The 22,878-nt window shown below is 51.0% G+C and overlaps 11 protein-coding genes across 11 annotated transcripts; 7 read left to right on the top strand and 4 right to left on the bottom strand.

Annotated features, from left to right (window-relative positions):
- Window positions 1-45: 45 nt before the first annotated feature.
- On the top strand, window positions 46-3,369 carry F5J12DRAFT_908910 (MCM2/3/5 family-domain-containing protein). Its single transcript, XM_051748999.1, has 7 exons — window positions 46-351; window positions 410-926; window positions 982-1,392; window positions 1,443-1,744; window positions 1,793-2,327; window positions 2,377-3,057; window positions 3,111-3,369. The coding sequence occupies exons 1-7, from the start codon at window positions 62-64 to the stop codon at window positions 3,270-3,272; spliced, it is 2,898 nt and encodes a 965-aa protein (XP_051605364.1). The 5' UTR covers window positions 46-61; the 3' UTR covers window positions 3,273-3,369.
- Window positions 3,370-5,299, bottom strand: F5J12DRAFT_789840 (Inosine/uridine-preferring nucleoside hydrolase domain-containing protein). Its single transcript, XM_051743798.1, has 6 exons — window positions 4,896-5,299; window positions 4,760-4,831; window positions 4,266-4,704; window positions 4,185-4,205; window positions 3,696-4,132; window positions 3,370-3,642 (listed from the first exon to the last, which is right to left on the bottom strand). Exons 1-6 carry the CDS (start codon window positions 4,923-4,925, stop codon window positions 3,565-3,567), a joined length of 1,077 nt encoding a protein of 358 aa, XP_051605365.1. The 5' UTR covers window positions 4,926-5,299; the 3' UTR covers window positions 3,370-3,564.
- Window positions 5,300-5,372: 73 nt separating this feature from the next.
- On the top strand, window positions 5,373-6,967 carry F5J12DRAFT_789848 (WD40-repeat-containing domain protein). The gene is made up of 8 exons (XM_051743799.1): window positions 5,373-5,490; window positions 5,541-5,687; window positions 5,739-5,877; window positions 5,931-6,103; window positions 6,157-6,326; window positions 6,385-6,471; window positions 6,519-6,597; window positions 6,653-6,967. The coding sequence occupies exons 1-8, from the start codon at window positions 5,377-5,379 to the stop codon at window positions 6,821-6,823; spliced, it is 1,080 nt and encodes a 359-aa protein (XP_051605366.1). The 5' UTR covers window positions 5,373-5,376; the 3' UTR covers window positions 6,824-6,967.
- Window positions 6,968-6,994: 27 nt separating this feature from the next.
- On the top strand, window positions 6,995-8,553 carry F5J12DRAFT_4226 (histidine phosphatase superfamily). Its single transcript, XM_051739353.1, has 10 exons — window positions 6,995-7,064; window positions 7,115-7,180; window positions 7,237-7,239; window positions 7,297-7,438; window positions 7,509-7,540; window positions 7,604-7,614; window positions 7,665-7,708; window positions 7,769-7,959; window positions 8,022-8,229; window positions 8,282-8,553. The coding sequence occupies exons 1-10, from the start codon at window positions 7,041-7,043 to the stop codon at window positions 8,377-8,379; spliced, it is 819 nt and encodes a 272-aa protein (XP_051605367.1). The 5' UTR covers window positions 6,995-7,040; the 3' UTR covers window positions 8,380-8,553.
- Window positions 8,554-8,861: 308 nt separating this feature from the next.
- F5J12DRAFT_710698 (uncharacterized protein) lies at window positions 8,862-9,629 on the top strand (the record flags this gene model as incomplete). The annotated part of the gene is made up of 2 exons (XM_051740663.1): window positions 8,862-9,350; window positions 9,411-9,629. 2 exons carry the CDS (start codon window positions 8,862-8,864, stop codon window positions 9,627-9,629), a joined length of 708 nt encoding a protein of 235 aa, XP_051605368.1.
- Window positions 9,630-9,718: 89 nt separating this feature from the next.
- Window positions 9,719-11,554, top strand: F5J12DRAFT_789878 (Sin3 associated polypeptide p18-domain-containing protein). Its single transcript, XM_051743800.1, has 5 exons — window positions 9,719-9,929; window positions 9,978-10,060; window positions 10,117-10,492; window positions 10,546-10,656; window positions 10,710-11,554. The coding sequence occupies exons 3-5, from the start codon at window positions 10,219-10,221 to the stop codon at window positions 11,429-11,431; spliced, it is 1,107 nt and encodes a 368-aa protein (XP_051605369.1). The 5' UTR covers window positions 9,719-9,929; window positions 9,978-10,060; window positions 10,117-10,218; the 3' UTR covers window positions 11,432-11,554.
- F5J12DRAFT_710788 (ubiquitin-related domain-containing protein) lies at window positions 9,842-10,060 on the bottom strand (the record flags this gene model as incomplete). Its single annotated transcript, XM_051740668.1, has 2 exons — window positions 9,842-9,929; window positions 9,978-10,060. Coding segments are annotated over 2 exons (171 nt in total), but the record flags the coding sequence as incomplete, so codon positions are not given.
- A 1,293-nt stretch (window positions 11,555-12,847) lies between the features above and the next one.
- Window positions 12,848-13,457, top strand: F5J12DRAFT_711269 (uncharacterized protein; the record flags this gene model as incomplete). Its single annotated transcript, XM_051740693.1, has 2 exons — window positions 12,848-13,198; window positions 13,260-13,457. The coding sequence occupies 2 exons, from the start codon at window positions 12,848-12,850 to the stop codon at window positions 13,455-13,457; spliced, it is 549 nt and encodes a 182-aa protein (XP_051605371.1).
- F5J12DRAFT_931962 (uncharacterized protein) lies at window positions 13,443-15,493 on the bottom strand (the record flags this gene model as incomplete). Its single annotated transcript, XM_051749549.1, has 3 exons — window positions 13,443-14,760; window positions 14,810-15,099; window positions 15,154-15,493. 3 exons carry the CDS (start codon window positions 15,491-15,493, stop codon window positions 13,720-13,722), a joined length of 1,671 nt encoding a protein of 556 aa, XP_051605372.1. The 3' UTR covers window positions 13,443-13,719.
- Window positions 15,494-16,406: 913 nt separating this feature from the next.
- On the bottom strand, window positions 16,407-17,604 carry F5J12DRAFT_4219 (phytanoyl-CoA dioxygenase). Its single transcript, XM_051739348.1, has 5 exons — window positions 17,476-17,604; window positions 17,234-17,420; window positions 17,065-17,182; window positions 16,784-17,002; window positions 16,407-16,730 (listed from the first exon to the last, which is right to left on the bottom strand). Exons 1-5 carry the CDS (start codon window positions 17,551-17,553, stop codon window positions 16,511-16,513), a joined length of 822 nt encoding a protein of 273 aa, XP_051605373.1. The 5' UTR covers window positions 17,554-17,604; the 3' UTR covers window positions 16,407-16,510.
- Window positions 17,605-19,814: 2,210 nt separating this feature from the next.
- Window positions 19,815-22,097, top strand: F5J12DRAFT_789907 (uncharacterized protein). The gene has a single exon (XM_051743801.1). It carries the CDS (start codon window positions 20,311-20,313, stop codon window positions 21,892-21,894), a length of 1,584 nt encoding a protein of 527 aa, XP_051605374.1. The 5' UTR covers window positions 19,815-20,310; the 3' UTR covers window positions 21,895-22,097.
- The last annotated feature ends 781 nt before the right edge of the window (window positions 22,098-22,878 follow it).

Genomic DNA, 22,878 nt, shown 5'->3' on the forward strand with positions numbered 1-22,878 from the left:
GGGCAGGTCGTCTCGTGTCATCTGCCTCGTCGCGACGCGATCGTCCTTTAATCGCTCATCAATGGACTTCGACGGGCTGTCGTCACCACCAGCACCCCATTTATCACTGCCATCGAGCAGCGCACCAGAGCCAACGCCGTCATCAAATGGGACGCCAAGATCAGCCCAAAGACGCCCGGTGTCAGATGCATTAGCTTTTGCTGATGATACGGCCCAGGGCGGTGAAAATGCAGACGAATCGGGTGGGAGGCGCAGAAGGAAAGCGAGAAACCAGCCTGGTGGTGAGGTCACAATGGTTCGAGATGCCGTCGGTGAAAGTGTCTGCGAAAGCTTCGAAACATTTTTAAAGACGTGAGTGGTATAAGTACTTCTCACAATATCTCTGTGACTGAGCGGGAGCTTTGATCAGCTTCACCGAGGATGTCGCCCTCCCATCTACTCCTGGATCCGATGGGGGTCTTCCAGAGTTCACGGACGGCGAACTCATCTATACCCAGCAAATTCACACCATGCGTGAATACGAAATTTCAACGCTGTATGTGGATTACAGCCATATCCTCCAAAAAGACGATGTTCTGGCGGACGCAATTAAGAAACAGTACTACCGATTCCTACCATACCTGCGCCGCGCGGTTCACAATCTCGTCGCCGAGTACGAGCCAGAATATCTCAAGGTTAACCCAACCGCAGCCACAACCGACTCCGTAAATCTTCAAACCCGCGAATTCAGCATAGCATTTTATCATTTACCTTTGGTATCGGGCATTCGTGAGCTGCGCACAGACAAAATTGGTACTTTGATGAGTATCAGCGGAACCGTCACGCGGACCAGCGAAGTGCGACCGGAACTACTATACGGCAGCTTCATCTGCGAGGTTTGTGGAGGTCTGATCAATGAGATTGAGCAACAATTTAAATATACCGAGGTATGGCGTCGATCCCTGTCTATCATCGGTGTCCGGCTAAACTCACAAAATCTAGCCAAGTTTGTGCCCAAACCCAACTTGCGGAAACCGTGTCGCATGGCAATTGCAAATCGATACCTCCAAATTCACTGACTGGCAAAAAGTTCGCATTCAGGAAAACCCATCCGAGATACCAACAGGTTCCATGCCACGTTCTCTGGACGTTATCTTGCGCGGCGAGATGGTGGAACGCGCGAAAGCAGGTGACAAATGCGTGTTTACCGGAACATTCATCGTCGTACCAGATGTCGGTCAACTCAGCTTGCCCGGAGGAGAAAAGCCCCAGCTGTCGCGTGAAACAAGCAGGGCAAATGCTGCAGCCGGGGGAATCACCAGCGGTGTCACTGGGCTAAAGAGTCTGGGTGTTCGAGATCTCCAATACAAGACGGCGTTCTTAGCCTGTATGGTACATAATGCTGACGGTAGGGTAAGTGCGTGTAAATGTGTAGTGCACATCACTCTTCTGACATCTGATAGGGAGGAACGAATATCCGGGGTGAAGAAGACGAACGCGAGGATGACGGACAAGCATTCCTCAGGTCCCTGACCGAACCTGAATTTGACGAACTCAAAAGCATGATTGATTCAGATCATATCTATTCCCGCCTAGTCGAGAGTATTGCGCCGACAGTATACGGCCACGAGATAGTGAAGAAGGGTTTACTATTGCAATTGATGGGTGGTGTTCACAAGCAGACTGCTGAAGGCATGCATCTCCGTGGTGATATCAACATCTGCGTCGTCGGTGATCCTTCAACCTCGAAGTCTCAGTTCCTCAAGTCCGTTCGTTCCGATTCTTGGAACTTCTGGCGCTAATATTCCTTCAGATATATTTGCTCGTTCTTGCCCCGTGCTGTCTATACGTCTGGCAAAGCTTCCTCGGCCGCTGGTTTAACTGCAGCAGTAGTTAAAGATGAAGAGACCGGTGACTTCACAATCGAAGCTGGTGCACTCATGCTTGCCGACAACGGTATCTGCGCTATCGATGAATTCGATAAAATGGACATCTCCGACCAGGTCGCCATTCACGAAGCGATGGAACAGCAAACGATTTCTATTGCCAAAGCGGGAATCCATGCAACGCTTAATGCGCGGACGTCGATCTTAGCGGCCGCAAATCCTATCGGGGGGCGGTATGACCGAAAGAAGACCCTGAGGGCCAATGTTGCCATGAGTGCACCGATCATGAGTCGTTTCGACTTGTTCTTCGTGGTTCTCGACGAGTGCGACGAGAAGACAGATCTGAATATTGCCAAGCACATTGTCAACGTACATCGCTTCCAGGACGAGGCTATTAACCCGGAGTTTAGTACGGAAGCTTTGCAGCGTTACATTAGATATGCGAGGACCTTCAGCCCGAAGGTAACGTCACCTACACTCCGCGTTGAGGCTTGCACTCACCTGTCGTCAGCTTACCCCTGAAGCGGCGGACGTCCTTGTGGAAAAGTATCGCATACTGCGGCAGGACGATACTTCCGGTGCTTCTAGGAACTCGTACCGCATCACTGTCCGGCAACTCGAGAGCATGATTCGTCTCAGTGAAGCCATTGCTCGTGCAAACTGCACTGCCGAAATTACCCCAGTGTTTGTACGCGAGGCGTACAGTCTCCTCCGTCAATCCATCATCCACGTTGAACAGGATGACATCGACTTTGACGAAGAGGAACTGGAGGGGGCTCGAGAAAATAATGATAATGTCGCATCTGCCGGCCGGAATGCTGAGGAGAGCCAAGACGTCCAAATGTCGGATGCAACTGATCAATTGGATGGAAGTGCCTTAGCTCTAAACCGCATTGCGACAAGCAGCGGGGACGGACCGTCTTCCACATCTCGGTTGGGAAGTATGGTTCCGGAGGCTTCTGCTTCTGCTCCACCCAAGAGACGCATGGTCATTACGCACGACAAGTACATGACATTGCAAAGTATGATCGTCCTGCACTTGACTGCTACGGAGCATGAGACTGGAAGAGGGATTGACAAAGATGAGTTAATTGATTGGTATTTGGAATTGAAGGAGTCAGAGATGAGGGACGTCGAAGAATTGGAGTATGAGAAGGAACTCATCACCAAAGTATTGCGAAAACTTGTTAAGGTGAGGCTAACTTCCCGTTCCTCAGCATTGCATTAGGTCTGAATGCGTCGTAGGACAACTACTTGATTGAAGTCCGCGGAGACGTTCAAGAGTCATTGCCAGAATCTGTTGGAGATTCGACAGACCTTTCCCTGCCGCAAGATGGAGAGAACGTGCGCATATACTACATGGTACATCCCTCGGTGGACACAGAGAACTCTTCTTCATACCCGTGACAATACCAATAGTTCTGCTTGTATCTCCTGCATGTTATCCACCTTCGTTGTTGTATCTGTACCATGCCCTGTGTTACACTCGTTGAAGAATTCCAGCTCTACAGCGTGGTAGTGTTGGACCTGTATAGGTTTCCTAATAGAATTGCTACTATAGGCTAATGCTTACTATTGAGATAACTACTAGATTTGACCTGCATGGCTGGTGTCCTTATATTCGCATCATAGGGGGGTACATGTATCTATATCACAATGCGGCAAGGATATGGGTATATACAGGCCCAAAATTCAATTATTATGGCTTGGCATTAAGTGGCGAGACTTGATCACAGCGGTCAATGCAATCCAGGAGTACGTCAAAGAATCGTTCTACCTATGAAGTAACTAAGCGTCAGTAAATCGTTCATTAATAATTGATCCGCGAACCTCCAGGGATTCCAATACCAGACAGTTCTTGCCTGTTGCACCCCAAGTATCGTCACACCGCTGGTAATCCCATATGTCGGCAACCGTCTCTCCTGTGGTGTGTCGGCCGTAGAGCTCCACATCTACGCGGTATCGCTTGCTCTTAAATAGGTTGGGATTGGAAACATAGGCCACGGTAAGTGCGTCATGAAGGGGTGGGCCATCGTCGAAACCGTAGACTTCCCTGTACGTGTGCGCAAAGAAGGTGATCAGGGAAGACAACATTGATCTGAGACCAGTCGGCGGGACTGTGACGTCGTTTTTGCCAGCTTCTTGGGCTACCGTCGCTGCACACAAGCGTTTATGAACGGAATCCGTTACTACGGCTGTGTGGGTTACATTAAGAGGAACCATGACTGTCTTCACTGGGCAGTTGAGAACTACCTGGGCGGCTTCGGCTGGAGTGGGGTATCAATGATTGGAACAGATTTAAGCGTATATGCAGCTCACGGTCACACATGATGTTAAACTCTACGAAAAGTGAGGAATAAGCGGACAGCCGGAAAGCCGGCAAGATGTTGATCGACCTACCTGCCGCCGGGGTGACATTCCCGAGACCGATGCCCCCACCCATGAAAACGAAGTGCTCGACGGCTTCCAGAAGGTCGGGATGTGTGAGGATAAAGAGGGCGATGTTGGTCAATGGGCCAGAAGAGACCACCGAAACCTTATGTCCGGCGCCATTTTTCCAAGTTTCTTTGATCGCCGTGACCATACCCTCGGGGGCAGATATGGCAGTCCCATCTTCGCGAACAGCAAAGCGCGCTTGGGCCTCGGGGCTGTCTGGCGGGGGAAGGCCGACGACACCACCAAGACCGTCCTCGCCATGGATGTTTGGTGCATATCGTGCTTCCCTCGTCAATGGTTTCACGGCACCTGGATAGACCTTGATATCGTCGGGTGCATTGAAGGCGTAAAGGGCTCTTGCTGCATTGACACCGGTCCAATAAGCAGAAGAGTTTCCATGGACCTACGATGTCCTTTAACAAACTTTATCAATGGCGGGACAAGGCAAAGCTGCTCACTGTCGAAATTCCCAGGAGCTTGATGTTGTCGAGGTAGACAGCTAGTAAAATGGCTGTTACGTCGTCGTGCCCCTTGGCGCCTCAATGTCAGATGTGTTTTTCTCAGGATCGATGCAAGATCTACCGGTTGACTCACTGGATCAGCGTCCAACCAGACGTACTGCATGTTCGTAGTGGTTTCGGAGATGTTAACCGAATAAGAATCTTAAGCTGGCATGCAATTCTGGGGAACGACGATCGATTCGCTGATTAGGGCTTTCGGACTCGTAAGTGGCGATCGCCGTACGGCCAGACGTGCGACATGGCTTGTAGGTCGGTGCTGAGACGTGCTACTTAAAAGTTCAAAGCTGAAGTTCGGCGTCACGTACTATCGATCTCTTGTAACGTGCACACGGGATCTCAAAAAGATGTCAATACTACAAACTGTAGATCACCTCAGTGGTCGAGCATAAAAGTGCACATGCACTACATGAAGGCCCCGTGAATTCACATCTGCACGCCGTGATGCGCTGTCGTCGCTGGCTGTTGCGGTTAAATACCTAGCGAAGTGTTTGCTTGGCCTTGTTTGACGATACCTTCTGAACTCAACACGGACAAACAAACGCTCCTCTATCGCGATGTCAAGTCTGCACACAAATGTGATTACCAGGCCCGAAGAAGAGGAGCTACCTCAGCCTCAGAGACCACCAACCCCACCAGTCTATACAACGTTCGCCGCTAGGGGGCTCCACGTGTGTATTGTTCTTTGTGCCACTCCGTATCTTATTTAGTTTCCTTGCAGGCTCAAAACTTCCCCGCACATAAGCCTCGAGATCTCCGAATCCCATCACCACAGGCAATCACCCATGTAGCATGGAGTTGCGATGGGAAGCGTCTAGCTGCCGTGGGCATAGACAAGATCACTAGATTGTGGACGCCAGAAACAAGCGTGAGGTCAATATCGTCGTGCTCGATCACCTCGCGTGACAACGTCTCGTAGATGGAGTTCAGATCAGCGACGAACTTCTCGGGTGGTCACTCGGACGAAGTTGATTACGTATCGTGGAATCCCACTCATTCCGACCTGTTCTGTACCTCCGGTCAAAAAGACAAACGAGTAATCTTTTGGGACGCAAGGCGTAATGTCGTTCGCGCTGCTCGCAGACGTCTCAACTCACCGTTTCCTCTAAAGAAAGTCGGTATATCCAACAGGCCCAGCTAAAGGTTTCCCCTCTGCAAACAAACTATTCCCCTGATGGGAAGGTTCTGTTATGCACCACTGTCGGATATCCGCTGGTTTTCTTTACATTCGGGAAGGAAAATGACGCCTCGAAGGAGACATGGCAAATATCGGATAAAGATGGCGTGAGTATCTGATTGCTTCGCATTTTCTGCCAGGAGTCCGACCAGCCCGTTAGAGTATGGTCGCTTCAACCGCCACATTCAATCATGCCGGGGATGGCATCATACTGACCCATCATTCGGAGCATAGTCTCCGTATCGTTGACTATCCATCCCTCACTTTGCGAGAAAATCCAGCCGCTCATGTCGGGGGCTGCCTTGCTGTTGCCCTTGATCCTCGTGGAAGGTGAACGTTGAAATTACGACCCTCATATTTCCTTTCTCTGACGACCGATGGTATTCAGGTATCTCGCTTCCGGTGGATACGACTCCATCGTGAATTTCTTTGATCTGAACGAGTGGATATGTGCACGCACAATCGCTTCGTGCGAGTAAGTTTAAGAAATCACCATGCTTTCAGGGACCTCACATGCATCAGGAACACTATCAACGCTTTGAGCTTTTCGTATGATGGGGAGTACCTGGCAATTGCTAGCACAGCATCATACATAGACATCGTGGGTGTCGCCACACTCCCGCGTTTCCAAAATTACTGAAGGCTGGAATTTCCAGATTGCAACGGAAACAGGAATGCCCCTCCATCGTGTTCCGGCACTCGCACCATCCCCTACGGTAACTTGGCACCCCTCAAAATATGTCTTCGCGTACTGCGGACAAACTAAGGCTAGAGAAGGATCTCCGCCTCCTACTGCGGTGATAAGTCTATTTGGAGGCGGAATTTAGGTATATGTGTGTGCATCTGGTATTCAAGCAATAGCTTCGGCTCTAGGGTGTTTCTAGAGACTGATGCAAAGGTTGAATTCATTGCCCTTTGAGTTGTCGATTACGATTTGTATCGGCATAGCACTAATGCAAGTTGATCTCGATACACGTGTGCGTGAACCGCCATCAGTTGATCGATCGATCGATGTGAGATAACTTGTTCTTGAACCCACCGTCGATGTTGCCCAACAGATCATACGAGGTTGGTATTCATAACTTGTTGTCTCGGTCCAACGCCAAGCAACGCACCAGACAGTAGCTGGGTACTTTGTCCAAGATAAACCGGGTCCAATCACCCCGGAATCAGAGTTTCATGAGGTATCAAGTTGCTCCGTTTCCCTTCATCGCATGAGTTGACCTGACACGTCGAGTAGGCTGTGAGTTGAGCAGCCTCCATTACTCCAGCATACCAGACATTCATATCGCTTTCGTAGCTTCCTCCCCGCTTCGGTCTGATCGATGACGGTCCAGAGAGGTGGAGCAAGCTCATCGCATCTATCCAGCAGCTCAATGTCGGTGCGCCAAGCCACGTCCAATATAAACTTTTCTTCCTCGGAAGGCACGGAGAGGGATATCGTCAGTTACCACCACCCTTGTCGCTTGACTGCGACTGACTAGCGGGATTTCTGGACAAACGGGTACACAGATAATTTCGGGTGGGCAAAACATGGGCAACAGGTGCGTCCTATGCATGCGCTGTCGGGCTAATCGACTGATGCCTGGCATTGATCGATGCTCAAGGCTTGGGATGAGTAAGTGCGTTTCGTGAGGTCAGCGTTTATATCTGGTCCCATGGTTGTAGTTATTGGTCCAAGTTAAACGGCGACGGAGAGTTGATATGGGGGCGTAAGTGTTCTCGCACTTCGTATATTTCAACCCATCTGAACTAATAGTTAAACCCACCAGCGGACCCCGAGCTCACACCGGTAGGTGAGGGCCAAGCAGACGAAGCACATGTTGCATGGAAGACGGAACTCCAATGCGGTCTTCCCTTCCCAGAGAAGCTCTATTGCAGCCCGCTCTCGCGCGCCATACGAACGAATCAGCGCTCTTTCAAGGATCTTAATCCTGACGGTCGGAGGACGACTATCGTAGAGGTAATGTCATGTTACTCGTTCTTTCTCTGGCTTCCTCTCATTGAGGTGTGAACCGTGCTCAGAATATCCGAGAGGAATTTGGGATTCATACTTGCGATAAGAGGCGGACGCGAACGTACATCCGCGAGACATTCCCAGAATACCTCATCGAGGATGGTTTCACTGAGGAAGACGAGTTGTGGAAACCTAATGTCAGAGAGTCCTGGGACGATGTCGACGTTCGGGCCAAGGCGGTTCTGGATATGATTTTTGAGAATGACAAGGAACAATGTAATGACTTGTTTTCTCAAAGTGGTTGGATGTCAATTAATCTTTCACCCAGATATCTCGGTTACTGCGCATTCAGGCTTCATCAACGCGTGCTTACGAGTCACAGACCATCCGTTATGGGCCCTTCCGACTGGAGGTATGTATCCGTGAGCCCTCTTTGTTTTCTTCAAATAGTTGATTCATGTCTCAGGGGTGATTCCAATCGTCGTCAAAGCGACGGCAGAGCGCATGCCTACTTAGTTCAACACAATGGAGTTCATTACCCAACGGATACCATAGACCGTGGATTTGGGCAGGAGAATTGCAATTCAAATCATAGATGTAGTAGATTGTATACTGGAGTGCACTAGCCCCGGGACTACGGCCGGCTGTACAGCAATGTCGGGAACAATGAGTCCGGCTCCTTACGGAAAGTTAGGTGCACGAGGTTGTGGGCGTCAATCACTGGGAAATAAGGTTGTTTCCCCCATGATCCCATCCTGCATGAACTATCATACATGGACGAAGACGAGGACATAGGTGGTAGACAGCTGGATGGTATGTCCACCTCCCAAGTGGCGATGATCCCCATGACGCAAAACGCAGGAGATGAAGTGACGTGTCTGTCTCCCGTGGATTCTGGTGACTCAGACATGGATTCGCTCTTTGATGAGCCTTGCATCCCAGTACATCCCATTGCCATACGTACCGCGCCACCCATTCCAGGGCTCTTCTTCCCGCCTGTCTTCCTCCCACGGGAACTCGAGGACGAGATCGCCACTCAATGCATGCACCTATACTTCGAAGGCAGGAATGTGAACCAAGTGATGCTCTTCGGACGTACCACATCAGATGCCAGCGGAGACGCGGATGATAAGGACACAAGGATGGGCAAGGGTTTGCCGCCGTTTCTGATCTCGCTTCTTCACTACCTGTCGAACGTGCTTCGACACTCAATTCCAGATGCTCTCTACGCTGTCCTATTCCCACCCCGGGGTGCACCGTCTCGAGCGCGTCAGGCAATAGTGAATCTTTATCACCCAGGTGAAGGAATCACTCCCCACGTGGATCTATTAAATCGGTTCGATGATGGGATCATCGGGGTCAGTCTGCGAAGTGGTTGCGTCATGACATTTGAGAGAGTTGCAGGGAAACCGATGTGCGAGCAGGAGCGATGTCATTCGGATATGGTAGAGTCGCAGGCCCGCTGGGATCTGCACTTGCCGGAACGGAGTATCCTGGTATTATCCAAAGACGCGCGGTACGGGTGGACACATGGCATCCCGGGTAGGACGCATGACTTAGTGGAGAGTGAAGAGAAAGAGCAGGAACCGCGTCTGGTTAGGAGGGGCACCCGATTGAGTATCACATTTAGGTGGCTTCTTCCTGGTGCAGATATCGTAGGGGGACCTGATCCGTGATGATGGAAGAATCGATCTAACTGTATCAGTCTCGTACAGCCAATCAGGTAACTCACCAATCGAAGTTTAGGTTGACTCGCAAGTGGGGTGGGTGTAGGAGAAGAAAAGTACGGTTGGAGATTAGATGGTGTTTAACGTCATGAGTGCATCCTACATTCTACACGCTCTTCTATTATGGTATGCTCATAGGGGTTGGAAGCACGAGCATTGATTCAATAATGACCACCACGCAAAGCAAGAACGAGATGAAGTACTGATCCAGCTGTGATATTGAAGTCTTTGGCTGTTTTATCATCGGGCCTGCGGAGAGTGAACAAAAAAGTTACATACAAAAGGTCATGGACTTACATCTGCCTCCCACTGAAGATCAGCCGCTGTTGTTGTGGTGGCACGCCCGACTGCTCCTCCACTTTCTCCTTGATTCTGCTGATCTTGATGGGAATATAAGTGAAAATGGGAAACTGCTGCGGTATTGTGGTCAACTTACCTTGTCTTCGGAATCGATGTCTAACTCGATCTACAGAAGATGTCAGTGGCCATACATTAGCTAGTGGTGACCCCCCTCAGGAGCGTACCTCCTTGCCAGTCAATGTCTAGGAAATACAATCATCCGCATGTTACGCTCAAGATTATATCTGATGCTTGCCTTTACTTTGATCAACATGTCGATCTGTTGTTCTGTTGCAAGGTATTGTACAGCAAATGGGGAGGACGAAACGGGAAAAGTGACGCCAGGGGGTATGTCCTGCTTAGTCAGCAGCTCTTCTGGTCTCCCGTTCCCTCGAAGCGGTTGGCTCAGGCTTGCAACGCAATGGCGGATATGGACACAACACCCTCTGGAAAACCAATTGTAGCAAGGGACAAGGTGGGTTCTCGGGTCGCTTTAAGGAGTCGGTCTTGACGACCGAATATGGGTAGACTCCGCCGTTCCTCATTCGCACGTTCGTGAAGGTAGGGACACCGCACAGACTTTCGTTGTTCGAGGAGGGCACGCTCCCAACGACGGACGAACAGCAGATATTCACCTGGTAAGTCGAGTGAAGCGGTGTTTGGAATGGTTATTTATGAGTATCTTTTGTAGGAAAGACGCGACCTTGCGCGAGGTCTTGACCACGCTACGAAACACTGCACCTCAGATACCAGAACTTAAACATCCACTTGGACGTTACTCATTCCGTGCTATCTACGCAGATGCTGCCAACAGGGGTCGTTTCGCTCAAAAAGAACTGGGTATCGTCTATTCCAGGGACATACTGGGAGAACCTGGAAGTTTGGAATTTCCTGCCCCGCGTCTGGTGGAGGATGCGGATAACGAAAACAGAGAACTGACAGAACGCGAAAAGGAAGAAAGGACGCTCGAAGAACTGCGTTTCGTTCCTGGAGACTACCTTTGCATATCCATCATTCTTCCGAAGAGTGCGACTGCTGGTGCTCCTCCCCAAGGCGAAACCACTGTCAACAAACCAGTGCCAAGTGCCAATGGATGGAGAGGTGGTGCTCTTGGCCGTGTCGGAGATTCAGGATGGGGTTCGCGTGCTCCGGCTGGTCGGGGTGGAGGACACTGGCGGGGAGAGTCTAATCCTTCCCCTCCAGGCGGTCGGGGTCGTGGTGGTCGTGGCGACTTTGCTGGGAGAGATCGTGACTTTGACAGAGCTCGTGAACCGGATAGACGCCCTCCGCCCCCGAGGAGGGAATCTCCACCCTACCGTGGTGGTCGTGCAGGGGGAAGAGGTGGCAGACGTTCACCGTCCAATTCCAGGTCGCGAAGCCCGCCAAGACGAAGGGGTCCGCGTTATGACTGATTACCTTGATGACCGCTGTTGCTACGAGTAGTTGCCTTGGTGCATCTGCACTCAAGGGTAGATGTGTGTCGTGCCGGGGATGTGTACATACTGTGATCCGTATCAGAGGTCTTAGTGCAGGCACTGCGCGTGTTGATTGTACACGGCCATCCGTTGACCGTGGCAGACTGTCGCGAAAACAGGCTAATCACACATCTATCAAGGATATCTCAGGCCCAGGTGTTTCCTGGTCCATACATATACCGCGTCGTTCAGGAAACGACATTTCGGTTCAATAGTCTCCGTCGGTCGCGGTGATCGACGACCACCTTCTGGTCTTCAAGGCTTGAGGACCATTCGTTCACAAAACGTCTTTCTTACACGTCGTGTATACACCAACTCAAGATGGGCGCGAATCCGTCTCGGCCAGTGGCATACCCAGTGCCAGTCCCGGTGATGTACGACACGATGCCTCGTAGCAGGTCCAGGAGGCGTGCGTACTCTACCGCCGCGTACGGATACCGACCTCAAGCCATGTACGGGCAACCAATTTGTGCGTGACAGTAGTGGTGAGATGCTAAGCTCGACTGTCCTAACTAGATCTCGTTACTACTCTGTCCCGTCTCAGACCCTCAGGTCACAGCACACTATCCACAACCTGCTCCTCAGTATGCACCCGTTCAGCTGGCATTCTATACACAACCCCAACAGGCCATGCAGACTATGCAGCCGGTTCAGCCCATTCAACCCATGCAGCCTGTTCAGCCCATGATGGCCATGCCCCAGGCGTATGTGCCGGTGACAGCTGTTCAACAAGTAGCAGCAGCACAAATGCCAATGCCGGCACCAGCACCAGCAGTGGTTCCCGTAGCTGCCACGGTACCAGCTCAACAGATGCGACAGGCGCATCCAGCAGCCCAAATGCGAATGCCAGAACCGATCAGTGTATCAGCTTCCCAGAACAACGTCTTTCCATCTATGCCACCGCAAGCGGACCCAGTCATCCCGCCACCTCCAGTTATCAGTGATGAACCGCGGACACCAAGATCCGGTCGGCGTCGGTATACTAGTTTCTACAGACCCGCAGACGGAGGAGTATCTATGCCTCAACCGGAGCTGGATCCGGCTATGCCATTCCGGCCACCAACCGCTCATCCGCCCACTGACCCGATGCATCGCAATCCTCTACCGCAACCACCAGCTGACGTCTGGGAAAGTTCACCTTATAGAGACCTACTGCATAGTCTTCCCCGAGACGTGTCGCAGGTACTCGGTGTCGACAACGCACATCAAGTCTTTCCTGAACAGCCAGAACCACCGCCATCTCACCATCACTCCCGCCTTGGGAGTTTATTTGGTTCTCGCAAGGGAAAAGGCAGAAGCCGTGGGGGGCTCTTCCGGTCACATAGCACGACTGGAGCTGGAGTCGAGATGCCAATGCCAGAACCCGCTTCCAGTGGTCGACGCGATCGCGCCAGCCGCATCCCACCCGTGGCGAACATCGTCATTCCTCCGCCGCCGATCCCAGAGAGCGAACGTCCTCCACCAATAAAGTTTAATCATGCCGGTGACCTTAGTGGGTTCGTGAACCAATCCAACCATCGCATCATACATAAAAATAAGACATATCCCTCCGCCTTGCATCTTCTCGAAGCAATGAAATTTGCGGATAAGCCGGATATTGTAGAAAGGATACGTTTGGCTTTGGATGCGAACGAGGTGTACAGGCTCTCGTCGCAGTATCAAGAACATGTCCGTGCAGATTGGGGCCGTATGTTCCTCGACGTCGTACGTTTTGTTTTTTCCTACCGAGATCGCAACGCGGCACTTACATGAATTTCCACCTCAGCTGGACGACGTGTTATACCTCAAGTTTAAACAAAACCCTACGATTCGACACCTGCTTTTGAACACGGGGATCGCGGACCTCATTTTCGCGGATTCAAATGAATATTGGGGTGAGGGTCCCAATGGCGAAGGTGAAAATCACCTTGGGAGAGCCCTTTGTCGTGTCAGAGAAAGGTTTCATCGTGAAGGCGTGAGGTAACATACATTCATATTTGATGACTTTCTTTCAGGTTTTTATATTTGCAAAATATTCCACGGAATAATGTTGAAAACAGCCACCACTATCTTCTTGATCGATACCTACATGCTTTAAGTTCAGTGTACTTTTTTTCCCCTGGGCATTATTCACAGGCCACGGTTTCGCCAGTTGTAACGACAAGATGGATGGAATACACTACGTCCATGTACATGGCTTTAGCAATGAAATGTTAGTAGTTCGCTGGCTACTCATTACTTGGGCGCTAGCGTTTGCGCTTCTTTGCGCCTCGAGTAGTTGCAGTACCACCCGACATAGAGGCGTTCGGACAGGAAACGTCAATGGGTTGTTCAGACTCCAGGGCTTTTTCAACAGCTTGACGACAGACTTTCTCCGGAATGTTCTTCCAATATAATTCTTCTTTTTTACCTTCAATAAGTTCCATTTTGATGGACCTTTCATTTTCGCTGGGTGCCCTACCGGTGTCGTCGAGACCAGTGGCTTGGACGGTTGGATGCCGTGTAAAGTGTTCAGTTAGAACGGCAGTATGGTTCGGAGATGTTAGGCGGAGATAACACTGGTATTTTTTGCTCAGTTTCACGCAAGGGCAGATGAGTGACTGGAAAGGACGAACCGAGTCCATGCCCTTATTAAAGTCAACATAGTCGAGACCGGTGAGTTTCCCCTTACCTTCAAACGCTTTGGCAAACAGAGTTTTGAGGGTTGTTTTATTTGTCCCCGAGTGGATGTTCCGGACGAAAATTAAGCATCCATATGGATACGGAGATGCAATTGTCGTTTTTGGAGTACCACCTGGCGGCCGTGAGGCGAGAGCATGGGTAGGAAAGCCTTCATCTTCCGGCCGAACACGTGTGGACACATCTGTCCCCGAAGGGATGTCTGAACGATGGTTTGATGGTGCATGTTTGCTTGCCTCAAAGATTTCGTCCACGAGTTGTTGCCTGTAGGCGATGTACTCCTCATTTAGCTGATCCCACCGCGTCTTGGATATGGTCCGAAACCCGAATCTCTGTGCTTCTTTCACTTCAGGTGTTCCATGGTCAGTGATGTCGCAAACGCCTCGTTTCCACGGCCACACGTGGAGAAGCGCATCTCGCTGTTCAGTAGTAGAGAATGTGACCAGCGCGTACCCCCTACATTTTGGGATATCCCCTGGTTTATCGAGGTAGTGTGGAGGTAGCGTAACATTTTGAATGTGTACTCGCGAAGACGGCGGTAAAGGTAGAAGGGCCTGAGTAAATCGTGCGATCCCAGCGAGGCTACGGTACTGCGTAGGTACGCACTCCTGCGATGCGATAGTCAGAGGTGTCGAAGTATCGAAGATATAAACGCACCATATACAAAGTTCTCTCATCCCACTGCTCAGGGCTAAGATGGCGCAAAGGATGGTCTAGTAACGTTTCCCAATCCTTCCTGCGAACTTCGTATCCGCCGACGTCCTTCTTTCTCGAGGTTTTACCGGTACCATACCAAACAGATGAAGACGGTGCTGAGACGAGCATGCGCACTTCCAGTGTGTCGTTGGCATACGACCGGAGGGCTTTCACAACCCCTACCTCCGATGGCTCTGCCGGCAGGAACCCACGGAACGGTGGTCGCCGTATGAGATAATTTACGGGTACAACTGAAATGAGAAGGTCAGCCCGGAAATTAGGCAAGACGAACCGAACGCACGTACACCCTGCTGTTGAAGTATCGCTGGTGTTCAGACAATCGTCCAGTTTGCTTCGCAGATCAGCATCTGACCAGATCCTATAGTCAGACAGGGCGAGCAACGCAAGGGCTGCGATGTCTCTGCCAACGTCATGAGCATGACTGTCGACTGCTCGCTGCTTGCCCTTCTTGTCCTTGTCTGTCACGACGGCTTCGGGTGCCTTGGAGTCATCCTCTGAGTCGGACACTGATGAGGGCGATCGTGCGCGCTGGGGTACGACGGATGGAGTCTTGGGAGGTTCCGTTCCTTGAACTTTCATAGGTCGAGAGACTTGTCGCGGAACAAATGCAAACGGCACTGACATCGAGTTACGAGTAGCAATTCAAGTCGCTCGTCAACGTTGTACACAGCACTCTCGGATAGGGTGCCAGCTCTGTCGTCACCCGTTTCGTAGGGATGCGACGGCAGTTCGATGTACGTGTAGGAAACACAACAATTACCAGTACAACTACATCCAAGCTCCCGTTTGTCCTTCGATGTTATGGTCTAACTAGTCGAACGCTATTTAGATTCTGGCAGACAGAATGGACCGGACACACGCCTAACAGCTCGGAAAAACGACCTGTCAGTAACTGGACCAGGTAATGAAGGAACAAAGAATCCGATTGCAAATTACTACCATCATTGAGCCCCAGTAGGAGAAGATATCTAGAAAAGGGCGGTTGGTGCCCTTCAGGCCACTTGGGTAAATGGTAGAGGCACGAACACGGCGCGTCCGAGATATCATGGCGCTCTCAGGTGTGCTTGATGTCGTCTTGCAAGTCCGGAAGAGTTGGGAACTGGACACTTACCGGTGGCAATGTACCCCAGCCTGCTTCCCGGCTGTCAGCAATAAAACGGCTGCGGTGACGATAGTCGAAAGAGAACGATTTGGTTTGTCCAGGAGAGCAATAAGTAGACAACGATGACGCACCAAATTTGGCGAACTTCACGAGCAAATAGTTGTAAAAAAAATACTATGTAACGTGAAGCCGACGACTTCGCTCCAATTCTGCAACTTTCTAGCTGTTATGTAGTCAAAGATTTTCTAGAACTCCAGCCGCGACGGGACTCCTAGCGGTATCACCTTGCTGCTTTACCTGAGGCACTAAGAGTAACAAGTTTACTGGCCTTTGGGCTGTTTCAATTTGCACATAAATCAACACCTTGGAATTCACAGCGCAGGCCATTATATACAAGTTGTCCCATGGACTATGTATGTTAAAGTACGTGCCGGTGTCTAACCGGAATTGGGGTTACTAAATCTAAACCAGCAGGAGATCTACTCGATGAAGGGATTCGATTTACACGCCCGCCTTAAGGAGCACGTATCAATGTTCCATCAATCACGGGAAGAAAGGACGGCAGGGTTTAGATGAGTGGCCGCAGGTCCGCCGGGTACGGCCCCAGGGAACCACCTGGCCAAGTTGGCGGCGCGCCGCTCGTTGGTTGGTGGCTGGAGGGGAATCGTTGCATCGGCGTCATAGTACGCAATAGCGAAAGCAATTCTAGTGTTTTCGGTCGTGTTGGATGCCGCAGCATGGTATGTCCAGCACGAGTGGCTATAATATTTGTGCTAAGCTTGATTTTCGACAGCTGGAAGAGAGATACTTACAATGTTGCATCTCCTGCGTTCATGTGTTGCGCGGGGGCCACGGAAAGGTTTTCGTTCTCGACCAATTTTCTAATGTATTCGTCGCTCTCATCGGAAATCGGCAGGTGTTCAGCATCTTTATTGAGGTGTGAACCCGACACAAACGACATGGGTCCCATGTCTACTGGGCAATCGATAAGCGGAACCCAAAGGGTTATGCACCCATCTGTGTTAAGGGGCCTGTCATCATGGGAACAGCTCAGTGCATGTTGAAGGTTAGAAGTTCGAAAGAGGTCACTCACCAGTAGTGCCCATCCTGGTGCCACGGTGTCGGTTTGCCCTTACCAAGACCTTCCTTGAAGAAGGTGAGGTCGTGGTAAATCCGCACGTCACGGCAGCCTAAGAGCTTCGCAGCGATTCCTTATTTTTCAAGGTGAGCGTGAAGTTGGTGCCCGATCATCGCGAACGCACCTGCGTAACGCTTGGACAAGACGTGCGCGCGCACGACGCCGTTTATTTCCCATAGGTTCTGGGTGATGCGAAACGCTTTCTGGAAGTCCTCCTCTTGGTCTTTGAGAGCTTCATGCGCTCGCAATACGGCAGTGCGCAATTCAGCGATCTCCGACTCAGGGATGACGTTCTTGAGCAGGATGTGTCCCTAGGAGATTTTCGTCAGCAAAGACAGTCGCGTTCAGTGCAAGTGCGCAACAGACATTGTTTTGGTACTCGTCAATCTGAGAGCGGGAGAGGTCGTAGTCCTCGGCGAGTGCGACGCGAGTGTGGAAGACCATTGTGGATATTCAGAAGATTGTAGGGTTTGTGACTGGAAGAACTGGACGGTATTTAGTTTCTGATTCTCCTCGATCATCTTTGCAGCTTTTTAAATCTCCAGAGGAGCACGATGGGGCTATGTCCCTTACAACAACTTTGCACCCAACTCACAGCAAACCGGTGGGCAACAGACTAAGTGTTCACAATGCGGAAACCTCGGTGGTGACGGTTTCACCGTTGACCGGGGATGTAATGTGTGTCATGAATGATCGGACACTAGTGCGGTTCTGCCTCAGGTCCGGGCGATGCGCACATTGAGGTAAACTTTTTCCCTCTCACCAATCATCCCCATCACTTTGCAGGCTGATAGTCTGGTACCCAAACCGGTGCTACTAATGAGGTAAGCCATTCTAATGGGGGGACGAGAAGAGCGAAAGTGGATACAACATGCAGACATCACGATGAGCCAGAATGAACAGGCCTCGAGTAGGCCTAGCAGGGATCACGCTTACGCCCATGTTTACGCGCACAAGTGCTATCCCATCGTCACGTATTGGCGCAATTGACCTGATTTGAACACCAATAATTTTAACCCTACGGCCAACGGGAGTCACGTCACGACGAGATTCCTGCTCAGGCTCATCTTCCAGGAGTCGCACCCACTAGGATGTGACTGCCAATGCGCCTCTACTCTATACACCTATCCGAGGAGGTTGTTCATATCCAGTGTTACCAGTGGTCAAAGCAAGCCCGACCGAGGCGACAACTGCACTCGCTGACATGAATGCAACGGACCAATTGGGACGAGGGTACCAATAAAGAAGCGGACAGCGGCTCATTAGGCAGGACACTCCCCAGTCTCATTTCGCCATTTTCGTTGGTTCTCGGTATGTAGGGACGAGAAATACCTTGTTCTCTACGCCTACCACAATTATTCAGCGCATTGATTGCGAAAGCGGAAACTTTCATCAGGGAAGCGTGGGTGACGTTACCACGCAATTTTGAGAGATACATATCAAAATGGCTTTGAGATGGGACGAAGAACTACTAAGTAAATTATGCGCTAGTTGTGCATTTTTAGTTATCCGCAGCTCTCAGGGAAAGGAGCCAGAGTCACCGGGATTACTATTCTGCTCACGTTGAAACCCTAGGCAATGCGAGTTATCGCGATTGATGGCCAACTCCTAGACGGGTTCAAGGGCGGATGCCAATAACCTGTTCCCCGCCTGTTAAGTAATGCTTCCGTCGTTGTCTGCGCGCCAAGTAATGACGGTGCACTATCGTCAGCATGGTGCGGCTGGTAGAGACATCTGGATTGGTAAGTAGCGGTAGTTCCGCAGGTGAAATGCAATAGCGTAATCGACAGCGCAAGTTCCACAAAGGTAAGCGGACCGCGGACATGTCAGAGCTTCCGCCGGATCGCAGGTCTACGTTTCGAACTATGGAGTACATGGTAAGGCGAAAATCACATCAATTACGCGTGTAACATGGCGATGAGACATAGCTTGATATCGTTCGTCTTTAGATCGGCCTTACCAAGCGCAAAACTACCCACATGATGATGACCAACTGTTGTGCAGGCAGTACTTATTAGGGTGTTCGGAAATAACTGCATAACAATACTTACGAGGATACTAGTGCTGGTATACATGTCTGTAACTGGGGTTTCCATGGAGCCCTGATGGATGACTAGAGTCAATCACAGGCCTCGCAAATTGTGGCAGTAGAATCGATTTCATCGGCCATGGTGGTGAAGGCGGTGTACTTCCTGCCCTCTGAGCGCTTTGAGTCACTGGTTTCTGCGCCCCTGTTGTCTGGCCGTAACACGTATGAGTAATATTTGACTCCTTCCGGGTTCTTTGACGCAAAGATATCAGTCTGAGTCTCCAATGCGCACTCTAGCAGTAGATAATCAGGCAGCCGACAAGACCGGTTTCCCCTGTGACATATATACCGTTTTTTTTTTTTTGGGGGGGGGGTCATTGAACGTCCGCCCAATCCGAGGATGCTACCTGCTCCTTCCGATCTCTTGCCAAATGCGGTTACTCCCACTTTCCTCGTGATAATACTTTCCCACGTGTGCAATGGCCTCTACACTGCAACTGTTATTCTTCTGAAGCCTCAAACATCGAAGGCATGGTATAGTTACATAGACGGAATACTTAGTTTTAAGAAGGCAAGATTGTGGAAGCTATAAAACATCAAATGTTGTTGTTGGAGTATCAGAGCAGTACTTGTGTGATTTCAGACACTTGTAGCAGAGATCTAGTCTAATCCGCTGCACGAGATTGCGAATTCTACAGGCATTGTGCATTATTTCTATGCGAATATTTTCATACACTTGGATTCTCAAGTTAGAGGGGGAACGACTGTATGCTATTCAAGATACATTCATTCACTGATGGTCACCCATACTATAGGGGCGACATGCTCCCTACAGCCAGTACCTTGGAGTCCGGACCGTGCCATGTCAAACTTGTACTCGGTCTGATTGTATCACTGCAGCACTCAAATCGTTCACTAACACTTGGCTACAGCTGAGAACTTATGAAGGAACCCATCGCTTTCACTTGATAGAAAAGGAGGTCAGAAATGACGCATTCGCCGATCGCCCGCGCCTCGGGGTGTTTGTTCGGCCAAGTTCTCCAACTTGTTGACTCTGCGCTAAATCTTTCTTCAAGTGGATTCCTTTTCTCCTTTACTGCTTCCTCGTTCTCAGTTTCTCCTTTTGGGTTCGTGTCGAGCCTACCACTACCTTCGTCACCAGTCGTGTTGCTATGGCCGCCACCAACAGCCTTGATTCCGAATGCACTGTCCCTGCCGCTCCGACTGCTCCGAGCCCTCCTTCGTCTATCGAGGCCGAATGTTACTATTACGGCATACACTCTCGCCCCCGTTTGGTCGCTCGTTCCAGCACCAACGTCTGGGTCAAGCCGACGGGCCCCGAAGCACACCTTATCACCAAGGAGCTTGGTCCTCTGGGCTTGCACCCTCTCCGAGACATCTGGGAGGCCTCGGTTGGTCCCGCCATATTCGAATATTTGGATTCCAAGGGGGTGAAGTGGACGAGTATAGACCCAGTTCGTATAGGTTACGATGACGAGATTCCCCGTCCCGCTATCGTATGGATCGGAGTTGTCCCTGGCTCCCTCTCTGCCGAGGATGGCGTCGAGATCGCTGTTCATTGCAAGGGCATCCTTACCGCTCACCAAATGGACGACGTCCACGTCGAAATTCGCGAGTCGGAGGTCTTCCGCTACGCCAGTCACAAGACGTATAAGCCAGCCCTCACCTCCAACGCCACCGCCCGGGACCGAGAGCCTTTCTCCACTGCCCTCGGTCTCCCGATCTGTGCCGAAGTCACCCCATCCATCGAGGGAACTGGCGGATTCTTCTTCACCGACCCTCGCAACCCCGGCAAGCTCTACCTTCTCACAGCCAGACATGTCGTTTTCCATCCTGATAAGGATCCCAACGTACTCTACCAGCATGGCAACTCCAGCCAGCCCCGAAAGAACGTCTTGCTATTTGGCGATGCTGCGATGGAGAAGTATCTCAAGGCCATCGAGTCTGAGATCGGCAGCAAGCAGATCATCATCGGGCAGCTCGAGAGGCGGTTGGAGGCTGCTGAGCAGACGGATGAGGATGCTGAGAAGGAGCGGAAACAGGTCCTGCCGCAGTTGGAGAAGGCGAGGGAGGCGATGGAAAACCTCGAGAAGTTCCTCGCTGATGTCTCCAGAGACTGGAAAGAGCGAGAGAACCGTGTCCTCGGCTACGTCGTTCTGTCTCCCCCTATCGGTCTTGACGTCGGGGAGGAAGGGTTTACTGAGGATTGGGCGGTGATTGAGATCAACGATGAAATCGTTGACGAGTTTACTGCGGGGATGTTCCCCCACCCCGCCAACCCGCCTTCGCTGGAGTACCCGGGAGACCGTCTCCTCGAGTTCTACGGCACAATCCCCGATGAGGAGATGTGGAAGCCTAGCCCGAGGACCTTCGACCACGCCAATGACCCGTGCGTTATGATGGTCTTCAAGCGCGGCTACGCCCCCGACCTCACCGTCGGACGCCTCAACACCATCCGTTCGTTCACCAGGGTCTACTTCAAGGGCCAGCCCGGTCAGATGTCGAAGGAGGTCGCCGTCTTGCCTCGCAACTCCGAGTCTGGTCCCTTCTCCAGCCCTGGCGACTCTGGCTCGACTGTCATCGATGGCATGGGCAGGATTGCCGGCTTGCTCACTAGCAGCGCTGGAGTCACTGACGTCTCCGACTGCACCTACCTTACCTCCATCAACTTCCTCGTCAAGCGCATGTTGGAGTACGGTCTCAAGGCTAATCTCTTCCTCTCCCTCATTGCTTAAATGCCACTCCCCTCTATCTACGGACTCGTCGTCAGTTAGACTAGGTACCGGATACTTCCTTCGTACGGCACTCGGTCTCGTGTTGGGCGTGACGTGGCGTCTCCCGCAGTCTTCTCTTGATCGCTTACAATGTACAGTACTTCCATGAAATGTTAGGTGCAGATTGTTATTCGGAAATGTATTCGTAGTACGTGAATTTGACGTTTTTTTTTTTTTTTTTTTTTTTTTTCAATATTGCTCAAAGTTGGCTTACAAAAACACGAAAAGAGCCTGCACGGATGCGAAGGGGAGTAGCTAACTCATCTCAATCACGACGGACCACGCCCGTGCACTGCCATCAGGGAAATTGGACACTTGGTGTGCAAGAGGTTTCTCTAGTACAAAAGATACAGCAAGTAGGAGTGAAGCCATGGCAGACATGGGACTCCGTTCTTCGACCGAAAGATTTGCCTCCGGGGCATCCTCGTTCAGTCTGTGGGGCTCATCGGGCGTGACCACAACAGTGGAGTTTTGGAAGGTAACTTCATTCACGCTCCAAAAGCCTTAGAGGTCAACAGGACGGAAAGTGTAGCCAGAGGGTGGTAAGACAGAGGTGAGGAGTACCCTTGTAAGTAATGGCGCATGATGGAAATTGGAAAACAATAGTCTCCCATAGGCAAACCAAAGACTCGACGGTCGACGATCGCGGAAAACAACGGCCCCCGTTTGCCGTGCATCGTCCAGCACAGGGCTGACCGCCTGTTCATAGCCGCATGGCGTAATCTCGCGAGGCCCATCAGCAACGCAATATCCATGGGAAACACCTCTGGAATTCCACTCGGATTTTAGGAAAGGGAATCCTGAGGTCAACACCGTGAACGTTCGGGGATAGAGAGATTCCCAATAAACTATCGATCGATCGCAAACACCAATCTACCGAAGCCAGCCTATGCCAGTCTCGTAAGTACTTAGCAGGAGGATTCCGTCTTCGACAACACATATGCA

Source organism: Pisolithus orientalis, assembly GCF_024613125.1.
Source record: "Pisolithus orientalis strain OTSU chromosome Unknown F5J12scaffold_1, whole genome shotgun sequence".
In the NCBI taxonomy this organism is placed as follows: domain Eukaryota; kingdom Fungi; phylum Basidiomycota; class Agaricomycetes; order Boletales; family Pisolithaceae; genus Pisolithus; species Pisolithus orientalis.